Source organism: Chenopodium quinoa, unplaced genomic scaffold, assembly GCF_001683475.1.
Source record: "Chenopodium quinoa cultivar QQ74 unplaced genomic scaffold, ASM168347v1, whole genome shotgun sequence".
In the NCBI taxonomy this organism is placed as follows: Eukaryota; Viridiplantae; Streptophyta; class Magnoliopsida; order Caryophyllales; family Amaranthaceae; genus Chenopodium; species Chenopodium quinoa.
The window spans coordinates 229,079-250,658 of record NW_018743212.1 but is presented as its reverse complement, the minus strand read 5'-3'; the positions used below and the strand labels follow the sequence as shown (position 1 = coordinate 250,658).

Below are 21,580 nucleotides of genomic sequence, written 5' to 3'. Positions count from 1 at the left end.
TAAATTGCATATGAAGTTGCCAAAATCCTTGTTTAGACATACATGATTTTGAACGTTACTTTTATAATAGTGTCGGAAACACGCAAGAACAACTATTTATAATAGTGTCGGAAAAAATTATGAGTACTATTAACTATATACTTCACAGTACAATTCAGATCATATACTCTACTTATTTATCCAAGGAATGAATGCAACTGACTAGTATATATATATATATATATATGATCTCTCCATCACCAAATAATTTGTCACGTTACTCAAATCTTTGTCTATGTATAATACTTGTAAGACAACTTATAAGAAGTTAATACAAGTATTTTGAGATTACACTACGAGATGAATATAACAAAATTCAACATGAATATAGTTACTTCTTATATATCTATCGATATGTATCAATATATGAATAATCATTATCAAAGTTTCCCTCTTGGCATGGAAGATTCTATAAGGGACAAACATAAACAATTAAAGTGAGTATTATTAGCTGTGATTGATTTTACTATTACAACCTTGCCAAAATTAAACACTCCCTCCGTTTTAATGCAATAGTCGTTTGACTTGCAATTAAATTTATTACAATAGTGATCGACAAATATGTGAGTCAAACTATTGCATTTTAAAAAAAATGCAATAGTTGTGAGAGCGTGAAATTTGATGCAATTTTGGTAAAGGAATTTTTAAGAAATAAAATTGTGTTATACTAGTATTTTGAATACGTTGAAAAACACTTATATTAAAGACATGTGGCAAATATTTTGAGACGGTGGGACTACATAATATGATTATACAGAATTACAGAGTACTTTGTAGTCAATAGTGTGTTATTGTTTTCATTTTACTAGTAGTTGAGCAACCACAGAAAAACTGTCCATGAACGAATCACCCAAATTAGCATGCATGCTCATTCAAACAAAGCAAGTAATTTTGAGATCATCATTTATAACGTTGTTCATTACTTCATTTTTCATAAGTGTACTTTAAAAGTACATTTAACTTGTTGCTATTTTTTTCATAACTACTTCATCCTCAAACTAACGTGTAGTAATTAAAAAAAAAAAAAAAAAAAAAAACAACTAACGTGTAGTAATTAATTTTTAAAAATTGCATAAATTTTTCGAGTAAGTTTTTTAAAAGGGTGGTGGCGTAGTAGAATGAAGGACATATATACATTTCATTTTTATATATTTTGTAGTTTATTTTTTGTCAAAGATATATAATATCGTAGTGGTTACATTTAAAACTTTAGCTTTATTTTTTCCTTCCAAATTTAATATAATTATTCTTAGTTTGTGCCTAATAGAGTATTAGAGTAATAGGACAGGTGGAAAACGTATAGCTAGGCCGTACAATAGTATTTTGATTAATTAACAAGGCGTGTGTCAAAAAACAAAAATTAATTTACAAGGCTTAGTTATATGGTCTATGTCATATTTTTCTAATAATGTAGATGAAGGTGTTAAACTGTCCACGACCTATCTCACCAACCTATACTTGTATTAGTTGTACTCGGATGAATTTTACAAGTCTCCACAAATTTGCCATCTATATATACATGTAAATGCTCTACAAGTCTCAAGTCCATAGTAATCCTCTCGTAAGATTTTCATTTTCTCATTGTATTGCCTTTTGTACTACATAATTCATACAAATTTTGGTGTACTAGAGAGATATTACACCATGATTCGGCACCACTCTTTTTTCATTTCAATGTTGTTGCTTGCAACTTGCATCTTATTGAGTAGCAATGCAAATTTGGTTGCTTGTCGTCGACTTTTGGAAACATCTCCTGCGGAGCTTCCAAAGGAGCATGAGGTGCCAAAGATGCCTGAATTACCTAAACCAGTTGTTCCAGAACTCCCAAAACCCGTGGTACCGAAACTTCCAAAACCCACGGTGCCTGAAGTGCCAAAAATTCCTGAATTGCCTAAACCCACAATACCTGAACTTCCCAAGCCCACAATACCAGAAATTCCAAAACCTCCGGTGCCTGAAGTGCCAAAACCCGAAATGCCTAAACTTACAACACCTGAGATACCTAAGCCCACAAAACCAGAACATCCAAAGCCCATTGTACCTGAAGTGCCAAAGCCTGAGGTACCAAAAGAGCCAGAATTGCCAAAGCCGGTAGAACCAGAACTCCCTAAGCCTGAAGTACCAAAGGTCGATATACCAAAAAAGCCTGAATTGCCAAAAGCTGAGGTACCAGAACATCCTGAATTGCCTAAACCTACCATACCAGAGATCCCTAAGCCTCCAGTACATGAAGAGCCAAAACCCGAAGTACCAAAAAAGAATGAGTTACCTAAGCCCGAAATTCCAAAGCCTGAAGTACCTAAAAAGCCTGAATTACCAAAACCCACAATACCAGAACTCCCTAAGCCCATAGTGCCTGAAGTACCAAAACCCGAGTTGCCTAAACCTATAGTGCCCGAAGTACCAAAACCCGAGTTACCTAAACCCATTGTGCCTGAAGTGCCAAAACCCGAGTTGCCTAAACCTATAGTGCCCGAAGTACCAAAACCCGAGTTACCTAAACCCATAGTGCCTGAAGTGCCAAAACCCGAGTTACCTAAACCCGTAGTGCCTGAAGTGCCAAAACCAGAGGTGCCAAAGATACCTGAAATACCAAAGCCCACAATACCAGAGCCTCCCAAACTTACAGTACCAGAACTACCTAAGTCGGAGGTCCCAAAAGAGCAAGAGAAGCCCACAATGCCTTAATTTGTTGCCTAAACAAAATCTTTGCTTATAATTAGCATTGGATGAAGATTTGTATACTTTTATTGTTTCCTTGATCATAGTTTAAGATACAAATTAAACCTCATTTCTTTTATGATTGTTTGTGCTCTAGGCCAGATAGTTATGGCTGCTTATATATATGTACGTTTTCTTTTATTTCCTTTTGTACAATGCTTGATGTATGGCCTTTGAGAATTGATTTTATTACATATTTGTCGTGTCATTTTTATTATTTAAGATCAATTGATTTAGTAATATTCCATCTTTTCTAGCTACCGTCTCTATATATGAAACAAGTAAATTTGATCGAATTTTCATGGTTCCTAGTCCAAATCTTTGATCGCTAACACCTTAATCTACAAATTCATTATTATTAATATGAAAGAATTGATTATTCATACATCAAAAGAACTTTTAAGGTAACTTGAAAATTTTTCTCGATTATATATTCACTTAAATTTTACAAACACAAAAAAAAGATCCATTAAACTCTAAGAAAATCTAAAACGCATTAGGCATAAATTTTAATTGTAGGAATTATATGCATACATCGCATATACAATATCAACATATTAGTTGGCCTATATATACCCTAGACAGAAATATACTAAATACATTTTCAAAAGCACAAAATCAACATGTTGGTGCCTTTTCTTCCTCCATCAGCCATCTTCTTCTCCTTCCATGATGGCACCGCATTCCGGAATGGAAGGAGTATATTTGAAAGTTGTATTAAAAGTCAAAGTGTGTCAGATAATCAAAATCGGAGGAGTATATTAAATTGATTAAAAAATATATATTATATGAAATGTTAAAAAAAAAAAAAAAAAAAAAAAACTTTTATTTATATTCCAAAATTTGATACATCTAAAATCTTATATGACACTTTCAAATACTTATATTAAAAGTTCATCTACCTATACTATATATTGTATTTGCCTCATCGTAAATCCGGACTCACATAATACCTTCACTATTTTCATATATGTGAGACTTTGTAGCGAATTTGAGAAATTCTATGATTCAATTTAAAAATACTGGTATAGTATTTCGTAGGGGTGAAAGTAATTCGGTTTAAAACCGAACCAAACCGAATTAGTAATTCGGTTTGGATTTATTTGAAATTCGGATTGTATCGGTTTGGAAAAATTAAAAAATATGGATTATTGTTTGGATTCGATTTGAAATTTTAAAAAAAACCAAAATTTCGATCTATTACATTAAACCTATTTTCTTTTACAAAGTATCTCAACCCCTTTGCCCTTTCATGTATAAACCAAAATAAAAGACCCTAATTTTCAATTCTCCTTTCTCAATATCTCTCTCTCACAAAGAATGTAGTTAACAAGAAAAAGTTCAACAATTGTAGGAATTTTTTAGGTGAAGTTCGGGTTTCGGGTTTGAATGTTGTGAAAGAATGTAACAAATTTTGGTTTGGACTGGATTCTAATTAGCAAAACCGAATTAATTCGGTTTGGTTTGGATTGGATCAAATCTTAATTCGGTTTGGTTTGGATTGGATCGATTCTTAATTCGGTTTGGATTGGGTTTGAGAAATCCAAAACTGAATTAATTCGGATTGGATTTGATTTTGACTATAATCCAAACCGCAAATCGAACTTTCACACCTAATATTTCGACCCTAAAATTACTGAACAAGTTATCCACAATGATCACGACTACTCAACAACATTAGTTTGGGCCGGGGCTTACACATCTTTAAAACGACAACCCTTTAAAACTCTTACACCCGCATTACTACCCAATTACCAATTTGAAATAATTTCCTTGGGTTTTGTAATTTGTTCAGAGAAAAAAGAGGGTTTAGGGTTTTCGCGTCCAGAAAACCCAGAATTTTTTTGCAGATTAAAGAGGAAGAAGACGAAGAAGAAAGATGAGTAGAAGCTTGGGAATTCCGGTGAAGTTGATGCACGAAGCCACAGGTCATGTGGTTACTGTTGAGCTCAAAAGCGGCGAGCTTTATCGAGGTACCATGATTGAGTGTGAAGATAACTGGAACTGTCAACTTGATAGCATTACTTTCACTGCCAAGGTACTTCATTTTCTCTCTCTTAGGTTTTCCTTTTTCTGGGGTTTTTGCAATCTGGGGTTTGGTTTGTATAATTGGCGGCATTAATTTGTTTGTCTTTGAAATTAGGGTTCGTTGATGTTTTAATTTGGTATGTTTTTATGGTCTTAGAATTTGATTATAATGTTATTCCTGATGATGATGATTCGAATTTGATTTTCTTGAAAGTTGAGAGTTTGTACTAAAGTTCAAAGAAATATTGATAATTTTTGAGAGAATTAGGTTGAATTAGGTTAGATTTTGTACTTACATTATGGTTTTAATGTGATTTGATTAATAAATTTGTGTAATGTGTGCTAGTTATCCTTATTGGCCCTAGAATTTTCAATATTAAGGGTGTTACTCAGATGCAAAGGTAAGTAAAAAAATTTGGAGACTGAATCAGGACTGTGTTAATTGTTCCGTGGAACAAGGTCTACTGTGGCTGGAATTTTACACTGGTATTCTCTGCTTAGGATAAGAGCTCGCTAATTGATCAATCTGGTGGACAGTGGACAATGTCACCAGCTCTTTAATTTTAAGAATAAAGCTTTCTTTGTGGGTTGGAAGTGGTTGCAACTTGCTAGGCCAATATTCAAGACGCTTAATAGGAAACTTGGAATTGTTCAGAAATGAGAGGGCATAATATGTGTACTAATATGATCCTAAGGTTTGGCAACTTGCTGATAATTGTAATGGGTTACTGGGTCATTAAAGAATTGTTTTAGGACTCCCACTCCCCCTATTATCTCTCTCATTGATGAGGACTTTGTATGCGTAGGTTTAAGAAAATATGTCATGATCTGGTTGATAGGCCTTTGTAATTGATGCACGGATCTTAACAGTCAGGCATAGCTTATTAGCAATTGGGATAGGGATAGGCAAAAGGTTTGGAGAATTTATCCTAAGATGAATCAAAGTACATTGAGCTGTAGGCTGTAGCCAGTACATTAAAGGATTTTGGAAAAGATTGGCAATGTAAAATGGTTATGGACTTTCTTGTGATTTTGTAAACCAAGGCCTATTGTGGCTTAGATTCTTATGAAGTTATATTTTAGATTTCAAATGTGGCACGAAAGGTTATGTTGACATGTTGCATATTTCAAAACCTTGGATATTTAGATGCTGCTGATGAAATTACCTACTAGGGATATGAGTTCTGTATGTCTGATGTTTACTACCTGTATTGATTATTCCTTTGGTAGTCAATATATCTAGAATTAGAGGTTTAGAATGAAAGTTGCTTTGCTTATTGCTAATGGTAATGTTAGTTTTAAAAGGTAACATGTTTGCTTGGTTAAATAGCAAAGTAAGCAGAGGATCAAAAAGCGGCATTTTAGTTGTAGGGTAGTTATTGGTAAAGCTTGCATTCAGGTTGCTCAGTCTGGTCCATTTTGGTCGTTCAATTTCCAAGTCTAGAACTTGGGGTGGTGGGAGGGTCGGAAGGTTGGCTTTTTCAGAGGCTCACAATCAATCGTGTAAGTAATACTTGTATATTTTTTAGGCTGGAGCTCTTGTAACTTTGAAAAAAGATGAAAGGAGAATGATGCTTACTTAAAGAAGCAAGGGAGAGGTTTCGGAAGTGTCTGTCCAATTTGGTTGCTTTAAAAATTATCAAGGAGAGTTTTGTGATTAGGACTTTTATGACGGCCATTTATTGGGTGGCTAATTATAGATGTGTGAGCTGGTATGAATAGGAGTTTCTGTAATTATTTAATAGCAGAAGGATGGGAATTAGTTTCATGATACGTTAAATAATTACATAAGTTCTGATGAAATAACAGTGTTACAATCTCTACTCATGATTTCTGGTTGCCTAATTTAGTTTCCATACGTTAATTAACAGTGTTACAATCTCTACTCATGAATTCTGGTTGCCTAATTTAGCTAAAAACGTTGCTGAAATACATCATTCTAATACCATTTGTTTTAGTATGATTAGTCCTGTTTGAATTGTTTACATAATTTCATGTGAAGGATCTAAAGGCTATATATGGGATTTCTTCTTTCTGTTGCTGATATTCTTGTATGATCTGCAGGATGGAAAGGTCTCCCAACTTGAGCATGTATTCATTCGAGGCAGTAGAGTCAGGTGAATAACCTTTACAATTATCCCTCAGGAGGTTGTGTATTTATATTGTGAGGCTAATCGTTATCTGGAAATTCTTTCAGGTTTATGATAATACCAGATATGCTGAAGAATGCTCCAATGTTTAAACGTCTAGATGCCAGAATTAAGGTTTTTAGCCAATTCTAGTCTATCACTCTCCCTTTTTCTTAGAAATATCTTCAAAACTATATCACATTATTGATTTTCCGTTAAATTTCTCTCAGGGAAAGAGCACATCACTTGGTGTTGGCCGTGGTCGTGCTGTAGCAATGCGGGCAAAGGTAAGATTCTGATGTTACTGCCCCCCCCCCCCCCCAAAAAAAAAAAAAAAAAAAAAATTCTGTGTTGTAATGTTGTATGTTCAAAGCTGAAGCTAATTTCTTTTTTTTCAAGATTATGTTTCCATAGGGCCGTAGGCTCCCCCCCCCCCCCCCCAAATTTCTGTGTGTTGTAATGTTGTATGTTCAAAGCTGAAGCTAATTTCTTATTTTTCATGATTATATTTCCGTAAGGCCGTAGGCTAATATGTTTGGCCATCTTTTCTTTTGTAGACTCAGGCTACTGGCCGTGGTACCGCTGGCAGGGGAGTTGTGCCACCAGTGCGGAGGTAAATAACTGTCGGATCACAGGTCCAACTAGTCAGCTTTCAGAGTCATGCTGCATCCCAGTGTTATTATATGAGGATTTTGGTGTTGAGGCTGCAGTTTCTGTTTAGTATCTGAGTATACACCTGAACCCGAGATGTAAGAAAATGATCTGATTTCAGAATGGCAGTATCTAGCTTATTTGTTCTCAACATTGTGAAAGTGTTTTCATGTTGTCTTGAATAGTTGAATGTTCATAGATGAAGGTTTTTGGGTAGTTTACTTTATAAAGAAATTTGAAACATCTGTCCCACTTTTTGTGTACCTCAATTTGTGCAACTCGTTTCCATATATTCACGTTGAAGGCTTTTCATTTCTATGAACAAAAAAGCGATGGGCTGGGCATAATAGCTTATTAAAGAGCTGCCATAAGAAAGTATGATAAAGCAGGAACATGCATAAAAGACTTATGATGAATTGCTCACAATCAATTGATCTGTGTTACCTAAGTCTGAATTCTTCACAAAATAAAGTTGCCTGATCTTGCCTGACTTGAACCAACCTAAAAGCGAATAAATTATAAGTTAAATTAGCAATCCAACCCAGTCCAAATGAACCTACTACTAGTATATTACTTCTTTGCATAAATTGGTAATCATTAGTTAAAACCCAGCAATTCAGCATGGGTTAGTTTTTTTAAAGTCGTAGCAAGGCTAAATTATATACAGGCAAAAGTTCGTGCATGTTGGCTGTAAATTGCCTTGAGATACTTCAAACAATTGGGCAATATATTTATCATATACACAGTCAAATGTCAGGTATCTGAGGCACTGTGATTCAGAAGTGCCAGATTATGGACCCAAAAGGTTTATGGAAGCGCTCTATACATCATACTTTTCACACCCCTCCATAACACAGCAAAAGGAAGGGAACAAAAAGAGAAGCCAGTATAACATGCAGACATGCAGTATTGTAATATCACTGCAATACATTAGCCAAGGGCTCCTACACAAGAATGTTGTGAATAAACCATCATGTAGACTTATCTCCCAACGCTGAGTTCCCGTCCATGAGTAAGCTAACAAGATGGAAATAATGAGGCTTCAAAATGGAGCATAAATCACGGACAGCAAGCACAGTGCAAATTTGCGATGTTTTACAGGATACTCAACATCCTTTTGTGCATTCTTCAGAGTTCAAAAGTTTTTCTTAACTACTCTTTGACGACCCATCTACGACCATGGATCATGTATCCTCCGTAGCTTTGATCACTACTGCTCTCACCACCACTTTCACTTGCATAACCTGATTTTTTACGGTGCTTCTGCTTTCTTCCCTTTAAGGCTCCACTGTCGCTGATGCTACCATTTAAAAGTGGGTCATCAATACCACGAATCTCTCTCCTTGGGGGTGAAGAAGTGATGCAGCTGTCATCCTTTGTTTTTCTCTTATCTTTGTCACGCTTTTTAATATTCTGAGAGATCTTATGAATTTTCTCATTGAACTTTGTGATTCCCTTCTCCATAGGTTCCACGGTATGATTAACAGTAAACTTCAAATCTTTAACAATCTAAAAAGCAAACAATAAGTTAGATGCTGGTGTGCACGAGCGAAAAGTATAAAACAGAGATTCAAAGGTTTAGCCAGTAATAAACTAATAATCCCACAAGATATGATGAAGGATGCTTACATATCCACCACCACCGAGAAAGACATCCCGAACACTTTGCCCAAGGGTCATCCCACTCTTATTAGAATGGTCAGCATGTGGAAGACGCACTTTTGTGGGTCGTTCGCTATCCCGAACCTCATCAGGATCTACAGGACAGTCAGCTGAGACGTAGTCTCCAAGAACAGCAACATTCCCAGAAAAAAGGTCTCCCATTAATTCATATGGTTTTGCTGGAAACACATACAGATGAACCACAGAGGCAATACCCATCTGCACTGGTTGAAACATTTAATATTATTAAACTTCAGAATATGAAGAAATACTTTTCAGCATGAACTTTATGGACAAAGACACAAAATCTGAAGTTTAAAACCACAATAAAGGCATGATCATGCAAGATGGACACAAGTTTAAAATCTTTCAATGATGTTTAAGGAGTCTCTAATGGACAATATTTGAACTTTGGATTCCGATAAAATGACACAGAAGAATCCTTAGCTAGTCACAAGCAGTGAATTCCAAGGCTGGTCATGAACCTTTTGCCCTTTAGAATCAAAGGTCTAATGAAAGCACCCCTTTTGCAATTTTATACATTAATACATACATCTACACAGTACACGCTACTTTACCCAGCCTAAGGCAGGATCTTAGATAGAGCAAATTTGAGTATTGGTTTGGTATGATATGATATATTCTTTAATCGACTCCGAGTCTCCGACAATGTAAAATTTGAATCAGAAACTAAAGCGATAACATGGTCAGGAGCAGATGATTATTGTGCTTGTAATGGGGATGGATCACATGATGCAACAACCAAAATAGCTACTTCCAATGAATACAACAAATACCTCTATGCAAATAATGAAGTCCTGGACGCTTGATTTAAACTGCAATGCTTGAGCTATGGGGCTTTTAAACAGGCCAAGATCGTAGAGAATAGCAATGGCAATCCCTTGCCACCATGTCAGAAATACAATGGACTTGAATGTCAGAAATTTGGCCAGTGGTTGTATTTGTGCCAATTCATCCTTCGCAACTGTATAGAATTGCACCAAGCAATATAAGGCCCATGTCTGACTGAAATTCAGGACTACTGCCATGTAAGGGTACCTACAAAACAGAAGATTATCTAAACTGTAAAGTGAAGCATGTGAAAGAAAAGTTCAGCAATACAATGCAGAATCTGAAGGAACAGAATGGCTTATGGCAATGTATTAGAAGTTTAGAACTTAACACTAAGTAAATAAATAAACAAGTACACGCACACCTCCACAACAACATAGGATTAAAAAACGTTCAGGAATTAGTTTACAAACAAGTATGAGATAATAGAAAGATAAATATTCCTGACAAGCTATATCATCCTTGATCCCTGAAAATCATCTCAGCTTATTGTTAAGAAGTCGTACAAAATGTTTTGTCACCCCTATTGTTGCTGTTGCTTGAAAGAGGCTGCTGTATATCAACAAAGCTAGTCCTAAAAGCAACATCTTGTTGTTGGCTATATTGTACAGAAAAGCAGCTTAAGACAGACTTTCTCTAAGAAGTTTCCTACAGAATATCTATGTTTTTTGTGGAGCTGAAGTGGTATATCAACAAAGCTAGTCCTAAAAGCAAAATCTTGTTGTTGGCTATATTGCATAGAAAAGCAACTTAAGACAGACTTGCTCTAAGAAGTTTCCTACAGAATATCTATGTTTTTTGTGGAGCTGAAGTGGTACGCATTGAATAACTTTCTTTCGATGTACCTATATTTCCTGGAGAGTGGATCAGCAATTCAGTATTCTGGATACTTTGAGAGTTTGCTGGGGAGTTGCAGTTTTTGACCTGGAAGTTGAAGAAACAAAAAATGCTACTCTGTAGTAGGAAGAAGCAGATTGTAGGAAAACTTCACTGAATTTCTCAGGTGAGTTATGATGTTTGATAGATGGTGCTTGTACTTAAATTCTTTACTTTCCAAAAAAACTCTCTCAGCTTAAACTATCCTAGAAAATACTTTAAAAGGCCTAAATCTACTATCCACCCTTGCCCAACATCTTATCTGGTTACAAATTTCATTTTTACAACAAATTTTGACTAAGACCTGCAAAGATACTCGTAAATGGACACAGAACCGCAAGCTTCAGCAAAGTATTGATCCTAAAAACTGGGAGAATATAAAGCAACTCCAAACTACAAAAAAAGAGCATGCATAGTATTGCATACAGAATAGAGACAATGTAACAAATAAGAGCAAACTCCAACTCATCCTGCTTTTCATGGTTCCATAAAATCCAGAGCAAAGAAAATTTGCTCATAAATTCAACAGTCAAGCAAGCATAGTAATGGGTATTCTTATAACAAATGACCACATGAGAAGTTTCCTAGAGCATGTGTGAGTGTGGAAACTAGTTACGCAGGATAATGATTTACTGATTTGTGGAGCAGATTGTCAGCCTTGTAAGCAATTATAGTAGCTAACAACCACTGGAGAGGGAACCTCATCGTTATAGTGTAAATTAATCAATAAATCAATCAAAGCCTTAATCCCATAAGTGGGGTCGGCTACATGAACCAAAAGTGATTATTCAATATAGTCATCCACAAAAATCTTCCTCCTCCATCCCTTACGATCAAATATCTCATTCTCAAGCAAATCCATATGCTTCATATCCTTCCTAATTCCTTCCAACCAAGTCATTTCCGGTCTCCCTCTACCTCGTTTAGCCTCTCCATGATCTCACTCTTCCACTCATTGTTATAGTCTCCTAAACCACAAATCATTTAAGCTGTCTTAAGAAAAAGTTTTCACCATATGAAGTCAGAACTCAGAAAGCTTAACAACAAAAATTTATTGGTAAAACTCTTTAGATCAGCATAATTTATGACTTAATTTGGTAAGTAAATATGGTTCCCTTCATGAGAGAAAACACAAATTCAACTTTATATTAGTAAATATTAGCCTCAGTACAACTGAATCAACAGCCCTCATCTAAAGCTAAAAAAAGCTGCAGTACCAGCATGTTTCTTCACACTAGACAGTAAATATGCACTTTTCTACAGGCGAAAGGCTGTCAAATTAGCTGCACAAGAAAAGTGAAAAGCAATGACATGACATTTAAGAGACAGTCTTGAAAAAGAAATGAATTACCATGAAAAGGTATGAGTGTATTATGGTGATACAGTTTATTGCAACAATGTAGGTTTACAAAAACATGCAAAGCAAAGAATATAATGTCATTCAAACGAAAGCCTAATGAGCATAGAAAGATGAGAAAAAACACACACACACACACACACATTTCATTCTAACACATGTTATTATCTTCCTTACCCACAAGTCAACTTGAAGTCCCCATCACAATATACACCGTAGGCTTCAAGAATTACGGCTATTATAGCAGTCAATGATTTAATAATCATCTGCAAAGAAAAAAAAGAAAGAAAAGATTAGCACTCTCTTGATGACACAGAGCAAGCAGATGACAAGCAGAAAATAGAGGTTTACAAACATACATACTGAACAATTCCGATCTTAATCACTTGGTACAACCATTGACCAAGTTTCCATGGTTTAAAGAAAAGATTCATAGGAAAATGATGCTTAACAATTCCCTTTTCCGAACCATGCTCCAACAAGGGCACTTTCGAAGCTCCACGTCCTTCCCTTTCCAAGAATTCAATTGTCCTCTCTTCACCGCCTGCAGAAAATTATAGTACTTTAGTGAGCTAAAGAACAATTATGCATGTCTTTCAAAATTTTCAGGCACTTTTTACTTCCTAAATACTCATATAAGTAAATTCTACACAAATTTGAGATGTTGACACCAGCTTAGCAAGAATCTGAGAAACAGCTCTAACTAGTGACGTTCATAATTTCTGGTAACCAACTTATCACTAGACTAGCTTAACTGATACACACAAAGGGAAATCACACGCATGTATATTCGGAAAAGCATATTAAATTAGGCTGGATATCAGCATAAAAAAAATTGAATAATTTTTTTAAATGAAAAACAGTATACATAAGCCACCATAAGCAACAGATGGAATCAGGGGATGTTGGCTACAACCTCCAGTTATACATTTCTCCAAGGTAAAGCACACAAAAGGAAAAGGCAATAATAAACTATAATGGTCAAAGAAGTCAGCAGACTTATTTAAAACTTAACACATAAAACAAAACTTACCCAAACATGCCACAAGGTACCTTCCAAAGCAATACATCGCAAAAGATTCATAACAATCACGTAATATCTCAATGTCAACACTTATTGATGGCTTCATCAATGAAATAAACTGCATGAACATATGTAGAGTAAGTCAGAAGAATAATGATAATCTCAGCAAAATTCCCTTCAAAGTTGAAACCTGTAAACCAGCACCCCATATCATTCGGTAACCCAGCCCCCAAGTATGCCACATATTCATTTTTGTTCTTTTTCTCTCTTTACTTTCAGGAGTAAAGTACCAAGCTTACACATAAAGGAATCAAAGGACCCAGATGATCAATATAAATCACAGGCAAAAAAGGTTAAGGCAAGCACAATAGGAAAAAAAAAATGACTGCTAAAATTTCTATCAGTCAGCCTATGCAAAATCACTAGAGAACTCATCGGTATTGGTCCCGTCGGAGCTCGAATTATTAGTTCTGTTTTTGATCAGCCAAAGGGGTTCCATATGTTCACTGTTTTTCTGTAATAAGCATTAATCAAGACATTGAAAGTTGTATTACACAAAATTTCACCCATTGTTGGACCTTACCGATTCAATAGAATAGCATGGTACCATTAAGATGACTCCAATCAGAAATTTTTGCTCCTAAATGCAATACCATACAAAAGGATTAGTTTCAACATGTGAAGGTAAAATATAATAAGAAGATACAAATTGAAGGGATTGAGATCGAACCTCTGGATTCTTATATGTAGAAAGGTGCTCGAAGACAAGGTATAATGAAAGACATAGGGTCAAAATCACAAAGGCGCCCGCAATAAGAACAGCCCATGGAGGAGCAGTATATGCTGGATCGAATTGTAGTAGAATCGTATGAAAATTTGTCCTCATCAGTATAATTTACTTGCAGCTAGAACTTCAGCAATTCCAGACAAAACCAGCATAATGATCAACACCAAAATTGGTTATAGAATCAATGTAACTCCATACGGATTCGCCCCTGCCCAAGCATATTACCAAACCCTAATCAAAACTTTCAGCACCAAAAAATTCCCACAACTCTCAGTCAACTACAACATAATTCCAATTTCCCAAACCCCCTAGTCAACAATTTCACAGAAGATTCCCTAGCATATTTCAGTCAAATGATCAATTGAAAACCATAAACCCTGAATTTATCAAACAACCCCAGAAAAAAGAAGAAAAAAAACTACCTTATATAGAAAGATTTTAACATAAAGAACCAATCTTTATATATAAAGTGCATAATCTTCTCAACCCAGTAACCAAATTCTAGGCTCTTCATCCCCACCCCAAAAAAAAATCATCCCATATTAGACTATTAGTTCAATTAAATACAACATTTAAGGGTAAATTATGAACAGAAAGAACTAAGATATACCAATAATTAATCAAATATTAAAAGTTCAATGCAATTTAAGTTTAAATATCAGCAAAAGGGGGAAGACATAAACTTACCCAAATCGAATAAAATTGAAATTTAGATGATAGAAAATAACAGTGAAGATCGATGATTGCGGTTGACCGGATCGATGATAGAGTGTCCTTCAAAGATAAGATGGCGCGAATAAATAAAATATGCTCAAAACAAATTAATTAAAGGGATTTAATTAGTTTTATAGCTTTGAATTTTATCCCCAATAAACCCAGTTCAAGGATGTGCTGAATATGCTAATGCATCAACTGGTTGGTGAGAAGAGAGGTTGGAACCATACTTTTGAAGAGTTTTGTGAAAACTTTTTCCTAATTGTACCTTAATCTAATTTTTACAATATCCCAAAAAAAAAAAAAAAAAAAATGTACTCTTTAAAAAATTAAAATCTAATATCTAATCTAATATTATTATTATATATAAATAAAGTAGGCATTTTTGGAGAGCATTCGTAGCGTCGAAATATACTTTTTTTCGACCAATGAGAAGAAAGATTTGTATTTTATTTTTGAATTAAAAAATTATGTCGCCACCTATATTAAAGTAACAAATTAGATTTGATATATCTAAAATTTAATGCCACATAGATTATAATACACGAATTAAATTATTTTAATTAAAAAAAATAAAGTAAAAATATAGGAAAAGATAATTTATTAATTCAATACTACGAGTATAAGAAATCCAAAAAAAATATACTAAAAAATATTTAAATGATAAACGCTTATAATAAAGTTTGATACCTATCATTATAAGAAAAATTTTGATAGTATTTATGATAAGAAATACAAATTGTTCGTTAATTATAATTAAATTAAAATTTGTGATACCTACCATTATAAATTGACACATCATACGACACAAACAAAATTTCGTATCAATAAAAAACCCCATCAAGCGAATTTTGTGTTAGTAATTTTGTGTTAATTTTTGGTCATAAATGGTCGGGTAATTTTTAGCTTAATTTTTAAAATCCTATGTTTAAATTAGTATTTCTAATTATTACTTACATTGTATTAATTTGGGATACTCAACGATTATATGTTTATGTTTTATTTACTAAATGTTTTTTTACATGCAGATCTAACACATCATACGACACAAATAAAATTTCGTATCAATATAAAAATTCCATCAAGCGAATTTTGTGTTAGTAATTTTGTGTTAGTTTTAGGTCATCAATGTCCGGGTAATTTTTAAAATCTTATGCTTAAATTTACATTTGTAATTATTAGTTACATTGTATTTATTTAGGATACTTAACGATTATTTGTTTATGTAATGGCATACGGTTAGATGTTGTATACTAAATATATGGATGGCTTTGGTTATTTTTGGAGATGATGAAAAAATTGCAATGCATAGATTTGATTTTATACCGCAACAATTTTTCATTTATTGGTAAATATATTGATTTATTTTATATAAATGTAAAGATTTAATTTATATCAATTTCAGTTTGGCTAACATTTCACGGTTCAATTTATCCATTGATGTCGTAGGTTGGTTATGGACGAGGTTGGTGATTATATCAAAATAAAAGATATGGTAAAACAATGAATAATGATTTATGATTTAAATTATTAAAAATTTATCATTTCACATTAAAGATTTTATATAACGGAAAAAATATCATATTTACAATTTATTTATATTTAATAAATTCATTATAAATTATAGTTAAAAAAAAGTAAATATTAAACTTTTGTAATTTTGTCTGAAATTATTAAATACAATAAATCAAATAATTAAAATCTTAGATGAAAAAAACCGTGCATCGCACGGGCTTCCATCTATCTTGGAGGAGTTAAGAGAGAGAGTATAGTGAAGAATTGAAGCTTAGTAAATTGGTAAAAGAGGTGTGCCGAGGAAAAGCATGCGTACCTTAAATTGAGAGGAAAATCCCTCAATTTAATACCCAAGGTCTACACTAGTGAGAGGAAAATCCTCACCCGTGAGAGATTCGGAATCCGCGCATTAGTTGAGGGCATTTTATTGTGAACCGTAGAGATGGTGGGCCCTGGTTAGTTGTACAGTAAAATTGGAGGAGTTAAGAGAGAGAGTATAATGAAGAACTGGTCAATTATGAACAGTAAAACTAGAGGAGTTAAGAGAGACAATATAGTGAAGAATTGAAGCTTAGTAAATTGGTAAAAGAGGTATGCCGAGGAAAAGCATGCGTATATTAAATTGATTCGGAATCTGCGCATCAGTTGAGGTCATTTAATTGTAAACAGTAGAGCTGGTGGGCCCTGGTCAGTTGACAGCTTTTGTTTTTTTATTTTTTACTTTTTGCTTTTTAAAAAAATAAAATTAAAAAAATAAAATTAAATGGCATGTTGGTAGCCTGGTAGGGCCGCGTCAGCCTGCCCAACCGGCTGGCAACACGTGTATATTGAAAAAAAATTAATTGGTAAAAGAGGTGTGTCGAGGAAAAGCATGCGTATATTAAATTGCAATTTTTTTTTTTTTTTTTAAACTGCATGTCCTTCCTTGTTTTTACTGATGCAGTGACAGGCTCTAGTCGTATCACCTAATCAAAAGTAATTCCTAAGTCCTCTAACTAAAATAGATAGGGAAGTCGGGTCGAATCCACAGGGAAACAATGTTCTTTCACTCCTAATTAATTATTATAATCTAAATTATTAAGTAACCAATTTGTAATGTGTGAATTATACTAATAATTAAACTAAGCAAATTAAACGAGGGAATAATCAATAATAAAAGATCTAGGGTACAGGTTCACCAATAAATAATACTCCAGGGTAAAAATAACAATCAATCATTAATACATAAATTAACCAGATTACAAAGGGTTGTCGCTACGTATTATAATCACATAATTAATCTACCGGTATTAAATCGCATCTCTCGAATCTTGACCTAACCATTTATAGATTAACATGCCTATTGAAACTAAGCCTAAACATCAATTCTCATCTCTCGAATCTCGAATCAATATTGCATAACTCATACAATTAAACCAGGTCTAATCTAATTGCATAGCATTAAATCAATCAATAGGAAATTAATCAATCATTAATAATCAATAATAATAAATTACCCCTTCATATTATTCATGGATCCCCACAACCCTAGAAATAAATCTACTCACACATAATTGAATCTAAACTAAACAAAATATTTAAGCAAGACATAATTAACTAAAGGAATTAAATTGCTGAAAATAAAACAAGGAAAGAAATCGTACCAAGATTAAACGGAATAAATGAATTGCATTAACGAAGGGAAGTAGAGAAAATAATGATAACAAGAAAATACTTAAAAGCTAAATCTGGAATTAAGAAAACGAAATTCTAGATAATGAAAGCGTAATTGTCAAAATTAAGCTAAAAACGTATTTATACTAACAAATAATCCTAAAATAAAATAAAGATAAAAGAAATTAAAAATATCTAAAATAACGCGCGCCCGGTCAGGCAAGGCACCGCCCGGCCGGGCGCGCCTTTTTCTTCACTGATGCTTGCTCGCGCCCGGTCGGGCGCGCATCCAGGCAAAGCTTCACCCTTTAGTCTTCTCCCTCGCCCGGGCGGGCGCGCCTTTGGGCGAACCCTGTCCGGTCGGGCGAGTGCTCGGGCGAGGACTCTTCTTCACATTCTTTGGGCTTGCACTTCTTGGCCCAATATACATTCCTTAGCGGATCCAATGCCCGAGCTCCTCTTCTCTTCACCGAGCCCTTAATCACCGGATTGACTTCTCAAATACAGTCCTGGGCTTCGGAATATGATAATAGCAATGCTTTCCCGCTCCAATGCTCGCGATGGCTAAACTAAGTATTGGAAAATGCTCCAATTCTGCAATTTCCTGTAAAATAATGCCACAACTACAAAAACACTAAAAAAACGCATATTAGTAATAAAAGTGGCTCTAAAGAGCCAAAAATACTCCTAACTATGACCACGGGACGGGGATAAAACACTATATAAAATGAACACATCATGCAACATGCGTATATTAAATTGCAATTTTTTTTTTTTAATTTCTTTTACTGCATGTCTATAAATTATAGTACATGCTAGAGCTATACCTATCAATCTATCATCCTTCCTTACTACATGTCTGCATACCCTACGGATTAAATAAAAGCATACTAAGTAATATATATATATGTGTGTGTGTGTGAGTGATAGATTTTAGAACTCCTTGTCAAAATAATAATAAAAATATATTATGGACAAAAAAGCTTATTACTTCTAGATTTTGTGCGCCCGTATATTAGATTTGATATATTAGAGAAATTTTCGTATAATTATTATTAATAGAAAAGAAGTATAATATTATCCTAATTATTAATTATATTAGTATATAATATAATTATATCCTTAGGATAAGATTTAACATATGTTATTTATTTAATTACTTAACGATTATAAGATACTAATGATAAAAGGATATAATTATATTATATACTAAGAATAATATATCTAGATGAGGATTAGAATGGATAATAAATTAGTACTCCATCTCCATCAATCCTTAAATAATAGGTCGCATATTTCTATTTTGATTTATCCGCAAATAAATGTTCACTGTCTACTTTCACCTTTAACCTTAAGAAACGTTATCATGTAATCTCATAAGAACTTAATTACATCATATCAACAAAGACAATTCAAAAGTGGAGTGGGAATGTGGGATTGGTTCTAAATTACGAATCAAAATTCAAAGTCACTTGTTTTATATCAAATATTCGACTAAAAAAGGATAAACATGGTATTCAGACCAAATTTTTTAAAAAGACCTTAAATCAAATGTGCAGTAGTGACATACAAAATAACCTAGGAACATGTACACAAATCTTATTAACATTGTAATATATAATACGAAGTATAATGAAAGGCGTCCTAGAAAAATACTAAATAGTATGTTCACCTTCTTCATACGTTTATACTTTGTATTATTTTTTATTTTAATACTACAAGATTTATATTTAGGTTTGCAATCACTTCATAGCTAGCACACTTTCAAAACAAATGGTTTTAGTATTAGTAAAATAAACGAAAACCACTATTTTTCGTTGGCTCGTCGACTTTATTTTACTACTACGTATCTTTGTTGTAGTTGCACTTAGTGACAAAGCAAGTTCGTGGAACCACGCAAATTGATTTATAATAATCGTCTTTAATTACTATCGAATACTTGATGGTATATATTTTGCTACTTGTTAAATTTTTTTCTTCGGTTAAACTAAGGATTTATTTATTATAACCCCTAATATATATATATATATTATAACCTTTTGGTAGATACAATATTATAATGTACCATTAGATCATTTTGATATCACATATTAACAAAATATGTTAATATCCTTCTCTCTCCTCCCCTCCCAAAGCAATTCCTTCTTTCTCCTTCGCACAACCACCGTCGCGACTATAATCCGGCCGGCCGGCCAACCAAACAAAAGACACCCTACTTGCAAAGCATGTAAATTGGTCCCATACTAACCCTTTAGGGAAATTAAAGGAATTTACTCGTGTGGTGGTGTTAATGGTTGGGTGGTGGTGCTAATGGTCATGGGGTGGTCGTGGTGGCGGTGTTAATGGTCGTGCGGTGGTCGCACGATGGTGTTAACAGACGTACAGTGGTCGTGTGGTGGTGCTAGTGGTTGTGCAGTGGGTGGTACGTATGGTTGCGTGGTGGTGACGATGATGGGCTGATGGTGTAGATAGAGGAGAGAGAAAGGGGGCATGGCTAAGAAAATACAAAATTACCCTTGATATTAATATAGGATATTAACTTGTATATTCTCATTTATTATAGCCTTTTGGTAGATACAATATTATAATGTACCATTAGATCATTTTGAAAAGCTAAGTATGCTCATAAATTAATAATTAAATAATTAAATATTATATATATATATATATTTTTAATCTAATATTTATGTATCTAAAATTATTTAATCGCACGGGCTGACATTTTTAATTATTAATAGAAAAGAAAGACTATGCCTTGAAATTCTCATATAAGAGTTGCCTCTAGCCTATACCCATCTCACATCCTTTTAAGATGCATATCTTGTGCTTAAATAAATAAAATAAGGAACGAAAAACCTTGCTCACTATTAGGCCGGAATCGAGAAAACAAAAAAAAAATGAAATATGGGTTTAAAGAAACCTGTTGTAGCAACACTGCTTCTTGGGGGCAGGTTGGAAAGCGCATCATACTTAGTAGACGAAGGGGTTGTTAGTCAGTTTAGAATTATCATCCCAGAATTGCAACAATGACCAACAGTATAGACAAAATCTTTATAATATGCTTCATTCAATTGGCAAAATAAAAATTAAGTGCTGAACCAAAGATCACCCACTTTAGTAAAAACCATCTTAAATTCATTTAACATACTGAGAGAGAGAAAGAGGGGGGAGGGGGTGGAGGGCAGTCAAATTAATAGTTGATCACCACTCAGTAATTTAGATTGTAAAGAAGAATATAGGATAAAAAGGCATTATTTCATTTAGATAAGCAAGCCACACTGCATAAGACAATCCAAGGGATGTAGTCAGAGATAATCCCAGCAAATTTCCATGTCCATTTTAAAAATTGTACTCAAAGCCCATGCGCAATGTTCATAAATAATTTGGGAGCTAAAAATGTGTTAAATTCTAAGAAAATCTTAGTAGATAAGGCTACATGCCTACATCCATGAAGGAAAGCAACCCTCTTACAGTCCCAAATAAGACTCCATCCCAAAGCAAAAGACAAGCTGATTCTAATTAGTGTGTTAGGATTTCATAGGCCAGTTACAAAATGATCAGTATCTAGTTAA

General features: G+C 34.0%; 3 protein-coding genes across 3 annotated transcripts; 2 read left to right on the top strand and 1 right to left on the bottom strand.

Annotated features, from left to right (window-relative positions):
• Nucleotides 1–1,565: 1,565 nt before the first annotated feature.
• On the top strand, nt 1,566–2,977 carry LOC110734194 (proteoglycan 4-like). The gene has a single exon (XM_021914247.1). The coding sequence runs from the start codon at nt 1,684–1,686 to the stop codon at nt 2,725–2,727; it is 1,044 nt and encodes a 347-aa protein (XP_021769939.1). The 5' UTR covers nt 1,566–1,683; the 3' UTR covers nt 2,728–2,977.
• A 1,522-nt stretch (nt 2,978–4,499) lies between these two features.
• On the top strand, nt 4,500–7,880 carry LOC110734193 (small nuclear ribonucleoprotein SmD3b-like). The gene is made up of 5 exons (XM_021914246.1): nt 4,500–4,798; nt 6,853–6,905; nt 6,986–7,052; nt 7,148–7,204; nt 7,475–7,880. The coding sequence occupies exons 1-5, from the start codon at nt 4,640–4,642 to the stop codon at nt 7,532–7,534; spliced, it is 396 nt and encodes a 131-aa protein (XP_021769938.1). The 5' UTR covers nt 4,500–4,639; the 3' UTR covers nt 7,535–7,880.
• Nucleotides 7,881–8,246: 366 nt separating this feature from the next.
• Nucleotides 8,247–15,128, bottom strand: LOC110734192 (protein LAZ1-like). The gene is made up of 9 exons (XM_021914245.1): nt 14,814–15,128; nt 14,070–14,334; nt 13,923–13,979; nt 13,349–13,457; nt 12,675–12,859; nt 12,493–12,581; nt 10,028–10,289; nt 9,198–9,449; nt 8,247–9,077 (listed from the first exon to the last, which is right to left on the bottom strand). The coding sequence occupies exons 2-9, from the start codon at nt 14,223–14,225 to the stop codon at nt 8,721–8,723; spliced, it is 1,467 nt and encodes a 488-aa protein (XP_021769937.1). The 5' UTR covers nt 14,226–14,334; nt 14,814–15,128; the 3' UTR covers nt 8,247–8,720.
• Between the last annotated feature and the right edge of the window lie 6,452 nt (nt 15,129–21,580).

Bases quoted from the DNA above. Each gene is read 5' to 3' on its own strand.
- LOC110734194 (XM_021914247.1), top strand. From the start codon at position 1,684: ATGATTCGGCACCACTCTTTTTTCATTTCAATGTTGTTGCTTGCAACT.
- LOC110734192 (XM_021914245.1), bottom strand. From the start codon at position 14,225: ATGAGGACAAATTTTCATACGATTCTACTACAATTCGATCCAGCATAT. The intron at 13,458-13,922 runs GTAAGGTCCAAC...ATGTTCATGCAG, and splicing joins CATGCTATTCTATTGAATCG to TTTATTTCATTGATGAAGCC. The intron at 9,078-9,197 runs GTAAGCATCCTT...TTTGCTTTTTAG, and splicing joins TTCTCGGTGGTGGTGGATAT to ATTGTTAAAGATTTGAAGTT.
- LOC110734193 (XM_021914246.1), top strand. From the start codon at position 4,640: ATGAGTAGAAGCTTGGGAATTCCGGTGAAGTTGATGCACGAAGCCACA. The intron at 4,799-6,852 runs GTACTTCATTTT...TATGATCTGCAG, and splicing joins GCATTACTTTCACTGCCAAG to GATGGAAAGGTCTCCCAACT. The intron at 7,205-7,474 runs GTAAGATTCTGA...TTTCTTTTGTAG, and splicing joins CTGTAGCAATGCGGGCAAAG to ACTCAGGCTACTGGCCGTGG.